General features: G+C 55.2%; 1 protein-coding gene across 1 annotated transcript; it reads right to left on the bottom strand.

Moving 5' to 3' along the window:
* Nucleotides 1–6,299: 6,299 nt before the first annotated feature.
* Nucleotides 6,300–21,171, bottom strand: SLC16A1 (solute carrier family 16 member 1). Its single transcript, XM_040085459.2, has 5 exons — nt 21,101–21,171; nt 12,350–12,607; nt 9,490–9,633; nt 8,187–9,050; nt 6,300–7,827 (listed from the first exon to the last, which is right to left on the bottom strand). The coding sequence occupies exons 2-5, from the start codon at nt 12,564–12,566 to the stop codon at nt 7,550–7,552; spliced, it is 1,503 nt and encodes a 500-aa protein (XP_039941393.1). The 5' UTR covers nt 12,567–12,607; nt 21,101–21,171; the 3' UTR covers nt 6,300–7,549.
* Nucleotides 21,172–21,914: the final 743 nt, after the last annotated feature.

The following is a 21,914-nucleotide window of genomic DNA, read 5'->3' as shown; positions in this document are numbered from 1 at the left end:
ATACTGGGGCAGAACCGGGGGACACTGGTCTGGGATACTGGGGCAGAACTGGGGGACACTGGGGCAGAACTGGGGGACACTGGGGCAGAACCGGGGGACACTGGTCTGGGATACTGGGGCAGAACTGGGGGACGCTGCTCTGGGACACTGGGGCAGAACTGGGGGACACTGGGGCAGAACTGGGGGACGCTGCTCTGGGACACTGGGGCAGAACTGGGGGACGCTGGGGCAGAACTGGGGGACGCTGCTCCGAGCTGCCCCATCCCAGAACGATTCGAGGCCGCAGGGCGCCCTCTGGCGGCCCCGCTGCGAACGGCAGGGGAGACCGGAGAGGTTCGACCTTGACCCTGACCCTGACCCTGACCTTGACCCGACCCTGACCCTGACCCCTCCTCACGAGCCGCGGTGCCCACCCATCCCCGCCTAGCCCCCCTCGAGCCCCCGCACAGCAAACAGGACCTTTCCTGCCACCCAGAGCTGCAGATGCTGGCGCTGCCCCGCAGCACTGGCTGATGGTGCAGAACCCAGCTCTGCCGGCGGCTTCCCCTCCGCCCTGGTGCGTTGGGATGGATCAAGGGATTAACCTCTGCGCTGTCTCTGGGTGGGGATAATCATCAGCCCATTTGCTGCAGTCTTGGTTGAAAAGCCGCCCGGTAAATCTGCTCCCTCCACGCAGATAAAAGCAATGAAGATATCCGAGATGTGTCACACCGCGGTGGGGGACTCGGCTCTTGGTGGCTGAGTCATCTGACTGCAGGATTGATTCAATTTTCGCATGGTTTAGTGCAGTTCAAAGCCTGCTGAGCTTCACCGTGGCATTGTCTGCAGATCATGGGCACTCCTGACGCGGAGATCAAAGGAAAGGGATCGATGCAGGGGCCTGTGGGGTCTTTGGGAGATGTGGGAGCTGCTCAGGCTCTTGGCGGAGGAGCCCTCAGGACACCACTTGGGTCCCCCTACCTTGGGCAGCCCGTGACTGGGGACAGGGTGGTGGGGCGGTGGGAGTCCAGCGTGGATGGGGGATGCAGAGACATCAGCACCACTGGAGAACGGGTGCAGCCCCCAGTCTGACAGGGAGGAGATGGAAATGAGACACTGATCTGCAACTGCCAACAATTAAATTGACAAAACCCGGCTCGTTCTTTTGTGGCCTCCAACTACATTTCGAACGTGTTTCATTTTCTGTCTTTCCCCCCTTAATTTTCCACAGAAGGTAATTAGCAACCTTTCTTTCTGCGGGTGTGTAGTTAGTTAATACTTTGTTAATCGTGGTTTGATTTACTCAGTTTTAGCCTTTTCCCAGTTCAATCACTCCCAGCTCTCACACACCAGTCACAGGTGCAGGGGTTTGGGATAAATCTGCACAGCCCACAGCCCCTGGAGGGTCCTGGCTCCCACTGCACCCCCGCATTCCTCAGGCTCCCCGCACCCTGTGTCACTGTGCTCCCACCTCATCCTCCCCCAGCAGGGACAGCTGAGCTGTGGGAGCTGCCAGGCTGCAGCTTCCAGCCCCCTGTAGTCCAGGCTCTGGGCACAGCTGGGGCAGCAGGGCCGTGCGTGGAGTGCTTCCACGAGAGGGTGCTCATGGAGCTGGAGCTGACTCGGGAACGACTGCGCAGCCTCCTGCCTGCGCCCTGCTGCTGTAAATCGTTAGTGTGGGTCGCTGATGCTCTGCCCCAGCCTTAATTTTACCAGTGCCCAGCTGCTCCGGCTGTAAATCTTGAGGGGGCTCTACAAGCCACCAGCACAGCCCCTTCTGATGATCAATGGTGATAATTATATTCATATCAAACCCATCACAGGGCAGCACAGCAACAAAAGCTGCTGTTGAGACACTGAGAGCCCAAGGGTGAGCAGATGATGCTCTGTGGCTCCGGGAGGTTTTACTGATTTAGAGGGTAAATTATAGAATCATGGAATATTCTGAGTGGGAAGGGACCCACGAGGATCATTGAGTCCAACTCCTGGCCCTGCACAGGATGACCCCAACAATCCCACCCTGTGCCTGAGAGTGTTGTCCAAATATTCCTCGAGCTCTGGCAGCCTTGGGGACTTGACCACTGCCCTGGGAAGGCTGTTCCACTTCTGCTCACCCCTTTGGCCAAGAACCTTTTCCTGATATCCAACCTAAACCTCCCAACACAGCTCCAGCTGTTCACTGCTGGGCACTAGATGGAAGAAATCGGAGACTGCTCCAACGAGCATCTCGTGCCCTGAGCATCTCCTCCTCTCCCCAGAGCACAGGGCAGGCAGAGGAGTGGGCATAGATGGGCATTTGGCTGAGGCACTGGCCCCAGCAGCTTCAGGCACTTCCCATGTGCCAGCCCTGTAAAAAACCTGGGATGCTCAGGGTGTGCCTGAGCCAATCACGGGGCCAGTGCAGCCTCTCCCAATCGTGCACAGTGCAGCTCACAGCATGGACAGGACCACTGTGCCCCCTGCGTGCCTCCAAACAGCTTCTCCTCCTTTGACTCGTTGGTCTGGAGCACCTCAAGCACTTTGTGGGGACACGGCAGCAACGTCCCCCACACCACCACACAGCCCCGAGCGCAGGGCTGATCCCCAGGGCTGCACAACGTGGGGACGGCAAAACCTCTGCCTGAAGCAGAGCAAAGGTCCAGGGCCCACCCAGGGGAAAAGCCTGAGCAAAGTGCAGCACAGTCTGTCCTTGGCAGTGTTTGCAGTGAACACAGCCTGTGCCCCACAGAGCCACCCTGGGCACCCTGCACGTGTGCCCCATCACCACATGGAACTGGGACATCCCTGACCCCCTCTGGAATAGCTCCATGGCATTGGGGCACCCCTGACCCCCTCTGGAATAGCTCCATGGCAGTGGGGCATCTCTCTGGAATAGCTCCATGGCACTGGAGCATCCCTCAGACCCTCTGGAATATCTCCATGGCAGTGGGGTATCCCTGACCCCCTCTGGAATAGCTCCATGGCAGTGGGGCACCCCTGACCCCCTCTGGAATAGCTCCATGGCAGTGGGGCATCCCTCAGACCCTCTGGAATATCTCCATGGCAGTGGGGCATCCCTGACCCCCTCTGGAATATCTCCATGGCAGTGGGGTATCCCTGACCCCCTCTGGAATAACTCCATAGCATTGGGGCACCCCTGACCCCCCCTGGAATAGCTCCATGGCACTGGGGTATCCCTGACCCCCTCTGGAACAGCTCCACGGCAGTGGGGCACTGCTCAGCCCCCCCAACCCTGACAAAGCCAAGGCCTCTCATTAACAGAATATAATGTGCACTGAAAATAATTGATGATCATCCTGCAGCCATCGATTCTCTGTCTCCTGTAATTCTGCTTGGCTCCTGTTGTTTGTCCCCACAGAGCCCAGGCCAGGCAGCACAGGCTGAGCCGTGGCCCTCTCCCTGTGCCCACTCCCGCACATCCATCCCTGTGCCATGCCAGGCCACGGGCAGAGCTCTCCAACATCATTGCACAAGGGAGTTTGCTCTGTGCCAGGGCACAAACCTGGACACAGCCCTGTCCCACAGGCAGCCCGAGGTGGAAGAGGAGAAAGAGGAAGGCTCCCTGGAGGGCCAGGAGCTCCTCCTGCAAGTTCCTCCTGCTCCTCAGCTGCGAGCAGGGTGGTTTGAGTGATGCTGGAAGTGTCCCCACAGCAAGGCTCAGCTCAAAGCCTTTGTGGGAGCCAGGATGGGTGCTGCACAGCTGTGGTCACCCCCACATACCCACCTGCAGCAGGAAGGTGGCAGCTAGCCGCAGCAGTGTGGGTGGCACTGATCACCCTGCCCTTTCTTGGAAGCTCTCAAGGCCAGGTTGATGGGGCTTGGAGCAACCTGGCCTAGTGGAAAGCGCCCCTGCCCATGACACGGAGTGGAATGAGATGAGTTTTCAGGTCCCTTCCAACCCAAACCATTCCATGATCCTGTAATTCTCTCTGCCCCTGTCCCTGCCAGGGCAGACAGACACAGCCAGAGACATTACTGGCCATGGGACAGACAGACCTGCTCAGCCCAGCCCCACCAGCACCTTGGCAGAGGCTGGGAACAGCAGCATTTGTTTGCAGAGCAGCAGCCCAGAGTGCTTGGACAGAGCTGCACAATCAGCATAACCCAAATCTCCCACAAGAACTGAATAGAGGCCCTGGGCAGAGCAGGAGCAGGCAGGGACCCAGATCCCCTCCTCATGCCTGTCACATGAATGAGCTCTGCAGCTGGGCTCCCCTCGCCCCAGGAAGGGGATTGTGCTGCGTTGTGGGAAGGATTAGGCTGCTTCAGGAGGTTGGGAATGTCTGTGGGGCTGCCTGGCCTCTCACAGTACCACGGCCCCACAGGGCAGGGAAAATGGGCTCAAGGCAGCCACGGGGCTGGGGGGCGTTTGGGCAGCCTGCAGGGAGGTGATGGCCCAACACCACAGCCCATAGGCACCAAATCCAGAGAGCTCACCAGCGAGCTGTCCCCAAATTCCCAACAGAGGGGAGAAAGGAGGACAGCTGGGGTCTGCCTGCCTCGTCCCAGCTCCATCAACAATCCTGGCTGCCACCAGCAGTCAGCAGCTCCTCTAGGAGCCCCCAAACTCCTCCAGCTGCTGCAGAGCATTTCTGGCCGGCAGCTTCAGCTGGTTGGGAAAACAAACTGCGGGGGAATTAGCTCCCAAGTATTTCCTCAATTCTGCCCGCTATGAAGAGAATTTTATTTTGCTATCCCTGGAGGAAGGAAGGCGATGTACACAGAGGAAACCTGTGGAAGAATGAGGGGGGAATCTGGCCAGCAATGCTCCCAACCACACACAGCTCCTGGCCTGGGGAGCAGGGAAGCACACACGTCCCCATGGATGTGCTGTGGTCCTTGTCATGTACTTCCCATCACTGCAGATAACTTGGCTTGCAGAAATAACAGCACTAAATATAGCTCCGCTGCTCCTGAGAGCTGAGGCACGAGCAGGCACAGGGACAGCCCCTGCCCAGTGGGAGAGGCTGGCCCGGGGCAGAGAGTGTGCCCTGGAGCATTGCCACGCCTGCCACGGCCAGGACTGTGCTCTACCCCAGTCAGGACACTTCACAGTTTATAGCCTAACACAGGACAAGAGTTTAAGTTTCTCCACCCAATCCAAAAGGCATCTTTCTTCTCTCACCTGCATTTCCACAGCTTTGGATCATAGGAACAAGTCCCACAGGAGATCCTGGAGCAAGGACAGGGCTGACACCCAGCTTCAGATAGGGCGTGGATGTCACCAGTAGAGAACAACCAGGATTTATGACTGAAGTGTCCTCAGACAGCCACATCCAAGCAGCAGGAAATTATTTAAACACATTTTTCCTTAGAAGCAGGGTTGGCTTCCTGCCCTGGCTGTGTGAGCCTCTCCCAGTGGTGCTGGCTACAGGAACACCCATGTCAGCTGTGGACACAGCCCAGGCAGGACCGCCAATGCCCACAAGTAGGGACCAGCAGAGAGAGGCTGAGCTCACCCTGCATTGCAGAGGACGCTCTTCTCAACAGGCATCACCTCCTGCAGCCCTGAGTCCCACCAGAGACCACCCCACACACACAGGGGACAATGTGTGGACACATTGTCTGTGTCTACAAAAACCTGGATATCAGGAGCAGCTTCCCAGGGGTTGGTTATTGCGACATGAGCCCACCCCTGTGGTCCACCAGACACCCCAGCTATGAAAATACAATTACCTGGCCTTACAATATCACAGCTCACTAACTGTAAAACATCCTCTTGCACAAAATATTCGCTTTTATAATTACAGTATTAAAAAACCCTCCAACAATCCAGGCTGCTTTATGAGATATCTAAACCAAAAAATGGCAAAGAGGGTCACACAGACAAGGGAGAGCAAGGAGAGCAGTTACAACACAGGGCCTGAACCTGCCAGACGAAGGGATCCCAGAACAACTCCCTTAAGACCACCTTCATTTAACCCCTCATTTAGTTTCAGCCCCGCTGAAGCTGGTTCCACTCAGCCCAGAAGGAAACACAGCAAGAGCATCTGTGCACTGCTCAGACTTTTCAGGGCATGTCCCTCCCCTTCACAATTAAGGGAGTTCTCAAGGGTTTTTACAGGTTTCTAAAATCAGAGTGCTGGTTTTTAAACCACTGCTGTAGCCATCCCAACTGCTAAGCAAAGCCTCCTCTTCCAGCTGAAAAGGGCACCTCACCCTCTCAGAAAGCATCCAGCTTCCACAGGGTGGTGGAGCAGCAAGAGGAGAGCCAGGCCCTGCCACAGCCCCACTCACCCTCTCCCCAAAACTGACCCTGAATCTATGTGATCTGGCACATAGAATCACACTTCTAAGAAAGAAGTTCAACATTTGAAGGGTAAATTGTAAAAAAACAAGTTTATTTGAAAAAACTCAGCCTCTTAACATGAATTCTGATCAACATTTACTAGAACTTGAGAGCCATTAACCTGCTCCACGTACGTTGAGATATTTTCCAACACTAAAAAATAAAAAATAAATACGTACAAATTCTTTCCTCCCCCTTAACGTGTCCTAGATGTGAGAGGTTCAGCATCCACCGCCTTAAGATCTCAGTTGAACAGAAGCAAGTAAAAGAGGTTTCTCTAACAGATAAAAGAGCAAAAAGCAGGAAAAAGTCTCAGGGATATACCAACTCCCCCCAACCTCACCACTCTGCCCAAGGTCAGGCACCCAAAACACTCGGCTGGATGGGATGCTGCGGTGGAAACCCACCCCATGGGCAGGATGGAGCAGCACAGCCCACAGCAAGGTGAACGCCAGCACCAAAACCTGAGCCCATTTCACATCACCCAGCTGAGAAGAGGCACTATTGAGGCAGAGTGGAGAGGCAGAGGGGACCCCAACACTGCCCCACAAAAGGCTTGGGCAAGCAGGGCTGCCACGGTCCTGGAGTGGGTGACGCTGCCCAGCAAGAACTGCAGCCACCTTTCTTCTACCTGAATATCCCATGAGAGAACAGCTACAAAAAACAGGGATTTCAAAGAACTACAGTAGCTAAAACTGTTTTCAAAACATACCTAAAGACCACCTAAAGAGCCAGGAGGCACTGGGCACAGGGGGCGAGGAGCACCTCGCCCCATGCCCGCATCTGCCCCGCAGAGGGCCTGCAGTAAGAAGCGTGTGAAGCAGTATTCATCCAGGGCCGGCCCTGAAGCCCATCGTGCTTCAACAAATCCAGTATCCTGCTTTTTTATGGCTTTTTAACAACAAAACTCCCCCAAAACACACACGTATCCCCCCACCCCCCAACCCCAAGCAGAATACAGAGCTAAAGCACAGTTTAGAGTTAAGGCTCCTTCAGATTCAGCTAGATATGGAGACTGTAAGGCACATATTAGTACATTCATGTTACTGTTAAAAAGCCAGACTGTAAAAGCCCCCCTGCCCCTGGACACACGAGGATACTGCATGTGTAGTCCTGTTACCTTTGTTTTAACACAGATGGAAAGACAATTCAGAGCCTGTTTAAAAATGAACACCCGGTTTAAACACTTCTCACGGCCACCCAGCGCCAGCGGAGCTCTGCCCCAGCCGCCGCGCCAGGGCAGCAGCGCTTCCCCGACACTCCGGGATTAAGACCAGTCCCTCACATGCGGCTCTCCTCCTCTTTGACACCATCCTCCACGTTCTTCTGAGGTGAGGGGGCCACATCATTCTTTGCCTCTTTTTGCTTCCCAGCCTCATCAATGTTGGTCTCTTCCTCCTTCGCTTCATTCTTCGCCTTCTCCTCCGCCTTCTGCTCCTTTGCCACCAGGCGGTAGTTGATGCCCATTCCGATGAAGAGGTAGATCCCAGAGATGATCAGGACAATCCCGCAGGCCCAGTACGTGTACTTGTAGTCACCATATATGTCATTGAGCTTCCCTAAGAGACAAGGGAAGGGACAGTTTAGCAAGATGCCCCACCAGAGCAGCTCCAGGTCATGGAGATGCTCCCAAGAGCAGCCCAAGCCAATCACCCTCACGTTCAGGCAAGGATCTGTCCCACATTCCTTTATTCCCTGCTCCCCTACCCTGCACCAGGGGTTCAGATCCTTGGCCATTCCTCAGATGCTGGGGTGGTCTCCTGACCACTGCCCATGGCTCAAGGGACCCCACCACCATTCAGCAAGTCCAGGCAGGACAGCCAGAGTCAAAGAAGATCATCAAGTTCAATCACCAACCCAGCCCCACCCCATTAAAACCACATCCTCCAGTGAGTTCTCCAGGCACAGCACACCCTACCTAGCATAGGGGGTCCCAGCAGCACAGGGCAACACTCCACGATGGTCACCAGGCCAACAGCGCTGGAGAACCGCTGAGCTCCCACCAGGTCCATCAGGGTCTCAAACAGGATCGAGCTGAGCCAGCCAAAGGCAAATCCAAAGAAGCCGGCATAAATGCAGAAGCCAGCGTAGCTGGTGGACATGGGGGCCAAGAGGTGGCAAACCCCATTGTAAATAATAGAGATGGCAAAGAAATACTGGATGCGGGGTCTGACCCACTTGGTGTTAGCCACCAGTCCCATGGAAGGCCTGGCCACCATGTCCACGAAGGCCAGTATGGAGAGCAGGAAGGCTGCAGAGTCACTAGCAATCTTCTTGCTCTTTGCATAATTGCTGAGGAAGACCAAGGGAGCGAACAACCCAAAGAACATGATCACATTGCCTGACAAATAGAGCAGGAAGCCCCTGTGTGTGAATAGAGACAGGTCCAAGAATTTGTTGATTGTCTGGAAGAACGAGCTCTTCTCCTTCTTGGTCTTTCCATCGATGAGGTCTGTGCTGGTGTCACCATCATCCTTTTTCCCCGCTTTCCCGGCCTCCTGCTGCACTTCTTTATTAGCCTCTTTCTTCAGCTGATCCGGCTTGGGACCTATGGGCCTCATCAGGGATCCAGCCACGCAGCAGTTCAGCAGGAGGCCACCCAAGATAAGGAAGCTACCACGCCAGCCAAATATGCCGAAGAAGAGCTGGTTGACAGGTGCCAGGGTGGAGAGGAAGACGGGGCTGCCCGCCATCGCCAGCCCGTTGGCCAGAGGACGCTTCTTGAAGAAGTACTTGCCGATCATGGTTAAGGCAGGGTTCAGGTTGAAGGCAAGTCCAAGGCCTGCAGGAGAGAGATAAGGGGCTCAGGGCTTGGACACCCCCAGCGGCACTGGCAGAAGGGCTGGTGTGACAAGTGGGGTTTGGCAGCTGCATTTTCAACTTAGAATCATGGAATCATTTAGGTTGGAAAAGCCCTCTAAGATCATGGAGTCCAATCATTGCCCCCAGCACTGCCAGGTGCATTAACCCACGCTCCCAGGTGTGACATCCACATACTTCCAGGGATGGTGATCCCACCAGTGTCCCAGACAGTCCATTCCAACCCCTGACCCACCCACTCCCCAGCTGCATGAGCAGGAGTCAGCTCCTGCTGCCAGCTAGAGAAGAGGCGCCCAGGCAGTGATAAGAGCCAGAATTCATGCAAATTCAGACACCAGCTGATAATTACTGGGTTGAAGTTGCTGCTTTCACTGCCCCACCAGAGCAGAGCCATCACTTACCCCCTATGACCCCAACGCAGAAGTAGAGCTCCTCCACGGTGTTGCAGAAGGAGGCTGCGATCAGCCCGCAGCCGGAGAGGCAGCCGCCCGCGATCATGATGGGCCGGCTGCCATACTTGTTCACCAGGATGCTGCTGATGGGACCTGGGCAAACAAAGGAGGTGCACCCAGAGAGGAGTTATCTTTGCATGGGAGGCTGAACACACACACACACAGGCACACTGCAGCTTTACTGCCAGGGGATTCCAGCTTTCACACAGCGTTGCTTCTCCCGGTGAGGGAGCAGGGGTAAGGGGAAAGGGCAGGAGGTTCAGAGGCAGCTGGAGATAAGGGAATCATGAACTAGTTCGGGTTGGAAGGGACTTTAAAGATCATGTTGTTCCAACTCCCTGCCATGGGCAGGGACACTTTCCACTAGAACAGGTTGCTGCAAGCCCCATCCAACCCAGTCTTGAACATTTCCAGGGATGGGGCAGACAGAGCTTCTCTACGCTTCTCTGTGCCAGGGCCTCATCACCCTCAGGGAAGAATTACTTCCTAAATATCTAATCTAAACCAACCATAAGAGAGAATTGTTGAAGCACAGAAAGCTTTGACTTCTCTGAGCAAGTTGCCTTCTGTGGGCTGAAACAGGAGCTGCCTGGCCACCAGCTGCCCCAGAGACAGGGCTTTGGGACAGGCTGAAGCCACCTGCCCCGTGCTATGCCGTGGGCTCTGCCCCACTTGCGGCCACCCACCCACCATGGGCTGGGGTCTCAGCCACAAAACAACTGCACATCTCCTGCCAGAGGTTTTTGATCAAGACCGGACAAAGCTGTGAGGAAACACCTTCTCTGGGTGCAGATGAAGCTCCCCAGGGCTTGGGGAGAAGCAGCACTGACCCAGGAGAAGGGGTGCTTCTGTTTTCACTGCTACCCCTAAGGCAGACAGGATCCAATTGCCTTTTTAAGTGCTTCACTATCAGGAGCTTTAATCCAAAGCAAACAGTGATTAGAGACTGCCAAGCATGCTCTACAGACACTAAAATGTATTTAAATACACTGAATGAACATCCATTGAATATTAACAGACCTTGCTTTGCCATTAACAGACAGGGAGGTTGTCAACATGTTATTCATGGGTCCTCAGATGGTACTTGACCTTTTTGCCCAGTTTAAACAAAGCCTGGAGCAGGTTACAGAAGCCTTGGAGCTGCAGAGGCTGCCCCCAGCCCCACGGCATTCCGTCTCTGCTTCCAGAGGCTCCAGCAAAATGCCATCAGGAAGGGGCTACGGTCCTGTGAAAAGCAGCAGCACCTGGGAGCTGCCACATCACAGCACTCAGCACTTTGCAAAACCTGGACCTTGAACTCAGCAAACGAGATGCCCCTGAACAGAGTCTGAAGGCAGCCACAGCCTTTCCTCCGGGAAGTCCAGCGGCGAGCAGCAGGCTCCAAAGGGCAACCAGCAGGAAGCCACCCAGCTGGGCAGTGCCAGGAACTCTAGGGGCAACTTCCCCCATACCCACCCCCTTTTTTTAAAGGAAAATAATTCACACCCACTCCTATTTTCTAGATTCACAGGAATTTAATGGCAACAGTTCAGTGGAAGCAGGAGAGACAGTACCGCCATGGATGGAGGGGGACATGGGGACAACCACAACTCCAGCACCAGAGGAGGGAGTTCTTACCCTGCTGCCAGGCAGCTCCAAACAGTGCCCCCAGAAGAACCAGCTCTGAGCTGTTGGGAGAGGAGGAATGGCCCAGATTGGGTCTCATTAAGGCAGTTACACGGTTTACAAGCTTGTTACAACATTGGAGCGGGGAAATGTGCTGGTCGCTTCGCTAGCTGAGCGAGGACAAAGCAGAGCCTGTTCCCCACAAAGGAAAAGCCTCGTGCTCAGCCGGGAGCTGACGTCAGCTCCTTTGGATGCACAAATCCAACAAGGCTGCAGGCAACTCGCCAGCTGGGGACTGGCGGCCGTGGGCAAGCTCCCATTTGCCTCTGAAGTGGCCACAACAGCAGGCTCACAGTGTTTCTTTCAGCCCAGCACAACGCTGTGTTTGCAGGCACATACAAGACCCCAGGGTCTAGAGACCAAGAACGCTCTGCATGCTCCTCACCCATTAAAAACATGCATAAAGTACCCAGCTTGGGAATTAAAAGCCTTTAAAAGGCAGCTTCTGAAGGACAGGGGAGGGAGGGGAGCTGTTTTAGTTTATTTACCTTATTCTGCTCATGTCTCTCTACTTCCAGTGCACACTGCCATCCTCTAATAGCACAAGCTGCCTCTTGGCACCAGCAAGCAGTTACATGTAGCACGAGGCTTCAGTGCACTCTAAGCACAACTGAGCTGACAAGAAACTGGGGACAGATCCCTAGACATACCCACTATTCACCAAATTGAAAAAAAGAAAAAAAAAATAATAAAAAAAAATAAAAATCAATGTCTTAGCTGAAAGAAAGTGCCCCTGAGAGCAGAGCTGCCACACGTGACACAGCAGCTCCCCAGCCTTCAGGAAGATGCTGAGAGCAGACACAGCATCTCCAGCCTTCTGTAACAAGGACAAGGGCAGAATTACACAAGTCATAATTCCCCGGAAAGATTTTACAGCTTTACAGAGGAGGACAGATTAACCCGGTTTTTGCATTCTGGGCATTAAATGGAACTTTTTGAACCTCCTTTACGAAAACTCATTAAGGGAGGTTTTGCTCTGACATAAGGAGAGAATTCCGAGTTTCAGCAAAACTTTGGGTGTTGTCACTACAGTCAGGTGGGAATCACCAGCCCCAGCAGGAGAGCAGCACCTCGTGCTGCGATGCAGGAGCCCACGCACCACTGCCTCCAGCCTCCAGCTGGACTCCAACACCAGCCCACTTACCTCCTGCATACATAACAGCCAGCATGATGGAGGAAATCCACGAGACTTTGCTGCTGGATGCATTGAAGATGACCTCAATCTCTTTGAAGAACACTGTGATAGATTTGGGGAAGGCATAGGAAAAGCCGATGGAGATGAAGGCTCCGATGACCACGGCCCATCCCCACCCTCCTTCAGGAGGAGTGTATCCTACGGGGCCTCCGATGGCCGGTGGCATCTTCAGTCAAGCCGGCGATGACTCGGTCGCGGATCACAGATCTGCAAACGACAAAGCATTGCCTCAGCTGAAAGCAGAATCTCCGCTCCTGGCGTACAGCTGCACAGCTCAAGCTCGGTTTGCAAGGCTGGCACCGCACCAGTGCCCCCAGCACCATGAGGAAAGCTGATCTGTGAGGTGAGAGCACCCCAGGATCACCAGCGCAGTGGGCCACCCCAAAGCACACGCTCAGATTGCAGCTGGCCTTTAAGAGCTCCAGTCAGCACACGTTTCTAAGTGACAAATTTAAGGCATGACGCCCTGATCTAAGCTGGAAAGGGCAGGCAGTGTCTGTGAGAACAGTGAGGCCTCATCTGCATAGGCAGAGCTCCCACAGCATCTGCAGGAGTGCAATCCCAGCAGGGCAAAATCCCAAGCAGCCCCAAGCCACCTAGAGCAAGAGCTGCTTATTAAATGTAGACACACTGAGGGGAAGTAAGTCCCCATGCATGAGCCAAACAGGACACCACTATTTCTGCTGAAAAGGGGCAGCTGGGTGTCACAGCACACCCTCCATCCCTAAAGGTCAGGGACTGTGGCTAAACTTAGCCTGAGCAGTGACTAAGGAAGGCTTCTATATGCCACCAGGGAAGGTGGAGATGGATCCACACAGAGCAGTCCCTGCAGAGCCTTGTTCCCCTGCTGTTTCACCCTGGCAGGGCACCTCCTGACCCAACTGCATCCAAACCCTCCTCCTTGATGGAAAGGGCTACAGCAGGTTTCACAAAGCACCCAAATATAAAAACAATTAATCTAAAAAGCTCAAAACGAGAAGCAACAAGAAAGCAAAACAAACAGGAAAACGTCATTCAGGCTTGCTGAAGTGTTGACTCCCCTCGGAGAGGTTGATTGGGAGCAGTCCAGAAGCCGTCAGGGTCAGGCTGCTCATGCATGGGCCCACACTGCAGCAGAACTAGCTCACACTCCAGAGCTGCTGTTACTCCAAACGTCGGCTGGTGCAGGCAGCCGAGAGCAGCACAAGGCATCACAGCAAGGAACCGTAACAAGGGCAGCTGCTCACAAACAAGGGTCACAACACGCACAGCAACAGAAATCCCTGCCAGCCCCAGAACTCCTTTGTGCCTCCAGGGATTTCAGAAGGCATTTTCTGATGCACTGCAGCCCTCCCCAGCCTCACAGCCAGAGAAACCCCCACCTCACCCACCCATATTCAGTGCACCAGCCAAAGGGAAACATTAGGCTCCTTCACTAGAGCCCGCCCCTTGCTCCGCAGCTTTCTGCCGCTCAGGTTTGCACTCGAGGAAAAAGCCACCTTCTCCAAGCAGGAGAGCCTTTTCCAGAGCTCCTGAGGCCATACCAGGCAGAAGTGACAACTTCAAAGCAGCGTGGCGCTGGCTCAGAGAGGTGCAGCCTCCTATTTATAGCCTGCATCCGCCCCAGCTCACAGCGATTACCATCTCATCCATGGCTGCTGACATGCCAGCATCTACCTGGCACATCCCCACGGCACATACTGCAGGCTCCTGCCTTCTCATTCACTCCGTGTCACTTGGTGCACATCCAAGCTGGGATCCCGATGTCCTGGTCGAAGCACAGCTCGTGATCCAGAGTCATGAGGAGATCCTACTCCTTCCTACCTGGCACTCGAGGTACTTGCAGCAGTTATCTGATACAGCATCAGGTGTGCCAGAGCCACCCGACACCTGGCCACGGTGATGCCTACCAGGTGATGCCCCAGACCCACATGGGGCGAGAGCAAGAAAAGCCCAGGAGGTCGGTTTCTGTAAGCTGCTAAGACTGGTTTAGTGTGACCCAGACAATGATTTTTTTCCCTGGCAGGGTATTTTCCTGCGTCCTGGCCAGTGCAACACATGACCGTCACGAGCGGCTCCAAGCCACCCACCACTCCAACAAAGGAATCATTGACAAGACGCTGCCCCTGGCACGTCCGCAGCTGAACTATGCCCAGGAGCCAGAGCCCGTTTCTTCTGACTTCCTCTCTGGGACTCACCAGGATGAGCCCGTATCAATGGAGCCTGGCTGCAGGCAGATCCCTGGGCCAAAACACACCTGTGGGCACCCACCCGGGATGAGCAGCACCGAGGAAACTGCCAGGCTCCAGAGAGTCCCGATGCAGTCTGGTCTGGTATCCCGATGCAGCCCACCCCCATAAGCACTGGGAATTGCTGACCATGCCCTCCCCACATAAGCTGCACACTGGAGTTTCCACCACCTCTTGCTTTGAGTCACACCGAGCTTTCACAGCCTTCAGTGAACCCTAAAGCATCACCCAACCACACTGATTTATCCAAAACATTTTTGAAAGCTGAAACTGCCAAGTGTTGGCTATAAAAGCTCCCAGCAAGGAATATAATCTACTTGTGAGCACTAATTAAAACTACAGGCAATAAAAGCCATCCAAGGCAAAGGCTGAGGGAGCTCTGATGAGGTGTTGGGGATTTTTCTCTTTTGTTCCCAAGACATACACACTGGTTTAATTCTGCCACGGCTCCCACGGCTCAACTGCTCCGAAATGTCTGTGGCTTGGTTAATTTATTTTTTCTTCCCCTACAAGCAGCATTCCTCCTCCTGCGGGTGCTGAGGTGTCATCTCTCTGTAAAATAAAAGGCTTCTGGCAGGTAGACATGACCTCTCTTGCATTGCTGAGGCACAGTGAAAAACCTTGAGCTGAACAAGGTTTTGAGACTAAAGATTCCCGAAGTCTGACGCCAGAGAGTTTACACAAGGACTTCTGCATGCCACAACACTTTTCCCTGACTCACTGAAAATCCTTATTAAGGAAGACCAGTTTCAGAAAGCTCATCCTTCAACCCCATTAGGCTTCTTGACAATTTACTCCTTGCCCCCACACAGAAGTAGTTTCACACAAGTGAGGAAAAAAAATAAAGCACATGTCAGGCAGCCAGCCCAACTGGAAAGATTCCCTCCCATTTGCAAAAAGGGAAATTAAAAAAAAAAAAAAAAACACAACCAACCAGAACACATAGTTATGACATTTTCAGCTCTGTTCTGGAAGAACTGCAACGTGCAAGACGTGATTAGAAATCAAATTCACAGCTGCCAGGCAGCCAGCTACAATTTGCCCTATTTGGAAATAAAATAACCATATTTGCAGTAATTAAGACTGACGAGACCAAGTAATGGCTGTGAGTATCACAACTGCTCCCTATAAAAGTCCTGACTAATCTGCAGGAATGGGTAGCCTACAGCCACACTCCTCTGCACAGCAATAGCAAGAGCAGGAATTGAGGCAACGAGGATAGTATCACCTCAAAGCAGATCCCCCAGGAGATTAAAACCCTGCCATCTCCCAGGTCCCACACAGAAGCAGTCATCCTTTCTCCGAAGAGGCCCGGAACAGTACGATTTCATGACTTCCAGTTACATAACGCAGTAAATTGCTGCGCTTTTGAAAGCTCAGATTGGCAGGACTCCAGCACAGAAAGACAGAGGCTCACATTTATAAAGTGCCGCAAATGCCCCCAAGTATTTCTGGGGCAAAGCCTTTATTAAAGTGGCTCACAGCGCTCCTTTTTGGGGTCAAAGGAAGAGGGACATTCCCCCATCCAAACAGAGGCCCTGCCCAGGCACAACACACCTCTGCCTCCTCTCACACATCCCTGCGGCTCAAGGCTTCCCTACACTGCGCATACACTCGGGGGCATCTGCTGCCCTTTGGGATCACAAAGCATTTCCCAGCCTGGGAGCTGCAGCAGGACACGCAGGGAGCCTCAACTCTTGCTCCCACGGAGCAGGACACGCAGGGAGCCCTGTATCTTTCTCCCACAGCCCATCATCAGCCTAGTGCTCACACAGGCTTGTGCTGTTGCCAGCAGAAGTTCATCCAGTGTCTTGGTAGGTGTGCAATCCACAGTGGCTCATTCCACCCCTGCTGTCTTTGCTCCCTGTTCCTCCGGTATTCCCCCAGCTTCTGAGGTGGACACAGCACCATCCAGAGCAGGATCTCCACAGCAAAAAGATGTTCAGGGATGTCCCAGTTATCCAACGGCCATTTGGGCTCCTCGTGCCTTAAATCAGCTGGACCCAGCCTTTGACCTGGGAATGCCAACAGTGAGACACCGAGGCCAGGCAGGATGGGCACAAAGCTGCCCCTTGTTAGCAGCACAGATGGCACTCTCTGAGGGAGCTCTTCCCTCAAGCCCCCAGCAGAAAGGGGGATTGCTGCTCCCCAGGAGCCTGTTCCCATCCGCCCAGCCCAAGGAATTAGCCACAGGATTAGCCACATCCACCCCTCCCAGCACAACCTCCCAAGCCCAGCTCACCACAAGAGGCTCTTCCAGTGCCCAGCACAGGGCCGTGAACATCCATGGGACATTTGCCCAACATCCCTTCTGATCCCTGAAACTAAACTGAGATCTTTTGCTGGGGAAATCAAGGGGCTGGCAATCACCAGCTGTTCACAGCCAATAACACTCTAGAGCTTCAAATCTGGCCTTTTTCTGGCCTGAAGTAAGACGAAATAGAGACTGTCAGGAGTTGAGACACGACTTCCACCAGTTTTAAGCAGGTTTAGAGCATTATGCACAGAACTCTAATTCCAGCAGGCACCCACAGCCGGGGTTTAACCTGGCAGCACATGGCCTACGTGACTCCCCAGCGCTTCCAAGGGCTCTGCACCAGGACAATAGTCAATTGAGGCCCTGCTCAGCCCCAGCCTTTGCTGCCGGGGTGAGCCAAGGTCAGCGGCACAGGCAGGGCTCACTCAAGGCCGGCAGCCCGCACAGGCAAGCTCAAGGTTTTGGCCAGAAGCAGCCCAGCCCACTCAGTGCCTCTTCCCACCGGGGATGGCCAACACACTCGCAGACATGCCCCGGTCTGCCGGCCCGGTGAGCCAACACAGCACGCAGACAGACAGACAGACGCCATGGGGCACAGCGTTGGCAGCTGCCCTCCTCCAGCTCCCCCACTGGCAGCACGAGCCTCAGCCCGCAGAGGCACGGATCATCCTGCTCGCTCCACTGGCCACAACCACGGACTTTTCCTGGACACTCACAGTTGGTCTCTCTGGTGGACACAGCCCCTCAGCCCCCAAAACGCTCCCAGCATGGCACAGGGTATGAAAGGCTGCAAGCTGCCATGCAAAGTGAGATGTTGGGGTAGTTTGTCGGCAGCTTTGGGGGAAGCCAACCAACCAGAGATGAGCAGGTACTTTCATCCACCAGAGAAGCTCCCATTTGGGGCTGCTGTGGCATCAGCGACACTCAGTAAGGACCAAGCATCTCACTGGCATGAGAAAGCATGAAGTCAAGCTTAAGCAAGCTACCAACAAGCCCAAGTGAGAAAGCCTGGCTTATTTCCACACCAGAGCCTGGCTGTGGTCATGGCTCGTCTAGAGCCCTCTAACCCAAAACCCTGCAGCCAGAGGGGTTTGCAGACCAGTTACAAGAATATTACGTGAAGCAAGCAGCTCTGGCATGTAATCTGGGCTCACATCAGCTTCAGCCCCCAGCACAGCACCTAGAGTCCCCTCTCCAACTGTCCCCCCATCCCTAGGGAAAGGGATTCACACACCAGCTGCCAGCCAATCCCCTGTCTCAGGAGGGGAGAGGGGGTGCTCAAGCCTGTACAGGGTTTCCCAGGTCACACCCTGAGCACAAGCCATGCTCTGCCAGGACACAGAGCTGATCCTCCCTGCACCAGCAGCACTCAGGAACGCTCTCAGGACACCCTGTGCCCGCCCGGAAATCCTCAGAATGAGAAAAATGTAGTATGGAATAGCATCGGCATTCTTTCATTAGAGACCCGCAATGCCAGCCAGAGACTGCTCCGGGTGTCTTGGCAAAGCAGGGGGCTGCAAAACCACAAAAAGTCACAGCGGTCATCATCAAACAGAACCGGCTGTCTCTCCCCTAAGAGCAGGAGCCTGAATTTTGATCCCAGCTACTGCCACATTATTGCCACCTTCGAGCCCGCAAACCACAGACGAGTAAGCACCAAGACAGAGGTGGGACAAAAGCACAAGGGTGGAGGTGGGAGAGGAGGTCACGCCAAGCGCCCAGCAGTACACAGATGGAAGTGGGACACTCACACGGAGCACCCAGCCCTCAAACCAGGACCAAGGCAGCACTGGGATGGAGGCAGGAGAGGTCCTCACACCAAGGGCCCAGCAGCACTCCAGTGACTGGGGCTTCAGTAATTAACTACAGCCCCACGTGGATTTTCCTTGGCTACAGAACAACTACACTGCAGCGGCTCTAAGGACACAGTGAGTCATACCGATACCACTGGTGAGAGGCTCCCACTTTCTTAAGAGTCTGTTATGGGAAATGGGAAAAGCCATAAAAGTGCAACAATAGATTTGCACTACAGGGCTTAAATGAGATGCACCTCCCAAGCCTACGTGCAGCTTTTCAACTCCTCATAAAGGAGATATAAAAATGACAGCATGAAAATCACTAGGTATTTTCCACCTTAGCTGCCAGATAAATCAGGCCAACTGTGTCAAATAGGAGCCAAGAGAAAAGCACACGCAACCATTCACACCTTTTCCAGGTAACACCTCCTGGAAGGGAAAAATGTTTCACACCTTCCCAAGAGTGACAGGGACAGCCCCCACGACTTTGGAGCAGGGAGATTTGCCATTCACTAGCAGAACTTGTTCATAATTAGGAGGTCCACCACCCCAGCGGTTCATCTAAGACTAAGAAAGTTCCTTCCTAACAAAGGCACTATCAGGAGTTTGGGGAATTTCTTTACACACAGCAGCTGCTCCCTGCCCTGGCCTATTTCTCAGCACCGCTCCTTTCCTTTCAGACACAGCCAAGGGAACCTCAGCAAAGACACCCAGGAGAATCCAACAGCACTAAATTACCTCATTTAGCATGAAAATTGGATGCCTGTGCACCACAAAAAGAAATAAGGCTCAGAGAAAGGCACAAACCCAGAATCATACCTGCTTCCTTGTGATGCAACTAAGGAACCCCACCTTTTTGCTCAGAAGAAACTTAAAAGCTGGAGAACATGAGTAACCATCATGCAAAAAGGTCCACCCTTAAAGGGATTTGTGTTTCAGGACACAAATCACACCTCTCCTGCTGCAGATACAATTCACACTTTCGTTCTGATACTCCTGTTCACACTCGTCCCCTTTGCCTGAGTCAGCTTTCAGACCCTCCAGCGTTGTTCACTTTCACGATGCATTTGTGCACCCTTCAGCTGCAGGACTCCTGCCTGACAGGCAACACCCACCCTGGGTGAAGCATTCCAGCAGCATGTCTGGAGACCAGTCCTGCTGATCTCCCCAAGCATCTCACCCTGGGGCCAGCAAACACCTGCCAGAGGCCACCAGGCTTCAACTCAGGACCAGAGCTGCTACGTGCTGGTTTTGGGAGCGTTCCGACAGCCTCTTGCTACCCAGAGAGTGTAAGCTACCACCAGCCACCAGAGAACTCCAACTGCCCCAGCTTTCTGCTGCTGGTCACCACAACACCTCACCAGCTGAGCGATTCACACACCGGAGGGTGGATGCATGCCCCAAACACCTATGGGGCCATCAAGACCTTACTACCACCTGAGCAAGGCAGAAATAAGCGCTGAAGGCGCCCTTCCTGGAGCCGAGGCACGGTTCTGCAGTCCATCCCGCAGAGTCAGCACGGGATCACAGTGCTGAAGGGCTTGGGTGACGCACCCACCCGAGCAGCCTCCACTGCCCGAGGTCCAGCTCTGAGCACCTGCCAAGGGGGACCACCTGAAGGCAGGTTCGAGCGGCATCCCGATGGAGTGGTCACCCAGGAGCTGAAGGCTGCAGGAGTGCTCCCCATGGGGACGGAGGCTACCCCCGGGCACCCCAATACCCAGGAAAGACCCACTCCCAGGATATGGTTCCCACGCTGCTTCCAGGCCATCGCTGTCTTTATCAAGAGCCAAACACACACAGTGATCACCTCTTCCCCGCATCCCAGCGTTTATCGAGCACCCCCAAATGGGGCGGAGATTCCCCCGCAAGGCCCCATAAACACGCTGGGGAAGCGGCCTGAAGGGCCGGGCAAGGGGAACGAGGAGCTCCCCGGGACAGGGAACCCCCACCTGGGGGCAACTGGGCTACCCGGGCCCCCCGAGGCCACCACCATCCACCCTGGCTGCTCGGAGGGGGAAGGAGGCCCGGGGAAACCCCGACCCCATAGCGCTACTGCCGGCGAGAGCGGGACGAGGGCGGTCGGAGCAAGGGTGCTTTGGGATCCTCACCACGCGGCCATACCAGAGCGGGAACAAAACATGGCTCCCCCCTCAGCTCGAGAGCGGGGGAGACCGAGGGGACGTTTCCAACACGGCCAGAAACGCCGGCGTGAAACCAAACGGTTGCGCGAAGGGCCACGGGGGCGGCCGCCCCAAAAACGGCCCGGAACCATCGCCGGCTCCAGCACCGCCAAGCCGGGCCGGGAGCCGCCGGAGCGCGCGGGACTCCCACAGCCGGCGGCCTGACTCCCGAGGCCCTCCCCTCCTTCCCTCGCCCAGCCCGCCCCATCGCACCACGCGGGCCGCCCGAGCCCTACCTGCGGGTGCCGCCGCTGCCGCCGAGTGCGGCCGCCCCCGCCCCCGCCGCTATAAGGGCGGAGGGGCGCGGCGGGCGGGAGCGGGGCGTGCCCGCCGCAGCGCCGGCCCCGGAGCGCCACGTGCGCCTGGCCGGGCCCCCCCCGACCCCTGCCCGCCCTCAGGAGCCCCGCGGCCGGCGGGCTGGGCCGTGCGCCCCGGCACGTACCGCCCCGGCGCGAACCGCCCCGGCCCCTCCGGGCCCCCGGTGGCGGCGGGACGGGGATCGGGGCCGGCTGTGCCGGCAGGCCCGGCAGGATGACACTGCCCGGCGCGGCGGCAGCGCGGGATGTCGCTGAGCTTGTCCCGCCGAGTGACTCGGCGCAGGAGTTGCACTCGCGGAGCAGGAGCAGGGGGTCCCCTTGCCCCTCGCTGCCGTGCCCTCATCCTTCCCGGGGGTCCTGGGCACGCTCCCGAGGGTCCTGACCCCATTCGCGGGGCTCCTGGCCCTGCTTCTAGGGATCCTGGCTCTGCTCCCGAGGGGCCCTGACCCCGCTCCCGGGAGTCCTGGCCCCGTTCCTGGCATACCTGGCCCTGCCCCCGGGGTCCTGGACCCCTTCAGGTGCTTAATGCTGTACAGTGTCTGTATTAAAACCCATCAACACTTAAAAATTCATATAATATCATAATCTTGCCTGACGATTGTGCTTTTGCGTTCACAACATTTCTTAGCGTTGCCAGCCCGCACTGGCAGCTGTGTTCCCCAGGTAAAGACAGACTGCCAGGGGGGACATTTATGGATCACAGTTATTTCAGCTTTGTGCCCAGGGATGTGAA

Source organism: Hirundo rustica, chromosome 24 (assembly GCF_015227805.2).
Source record: "Hirundo rustica isolate bHirRus1 chromosome 24, bHirRus1.pri.v3, whole genome shotgun sequence".
Taxonomy (NCBI): domain Eukaryota; kingdom Metazoa; phylum Chordata; class Aves; order Passeriformes; family Hirundinidae; genus Hirundo; species Hirundo rustica.
The sequence above is the reverse complement of the archived record's forward strand: the minus strand, read 5'-3'. Positions and strand labels throughout refer to the sequence as shown.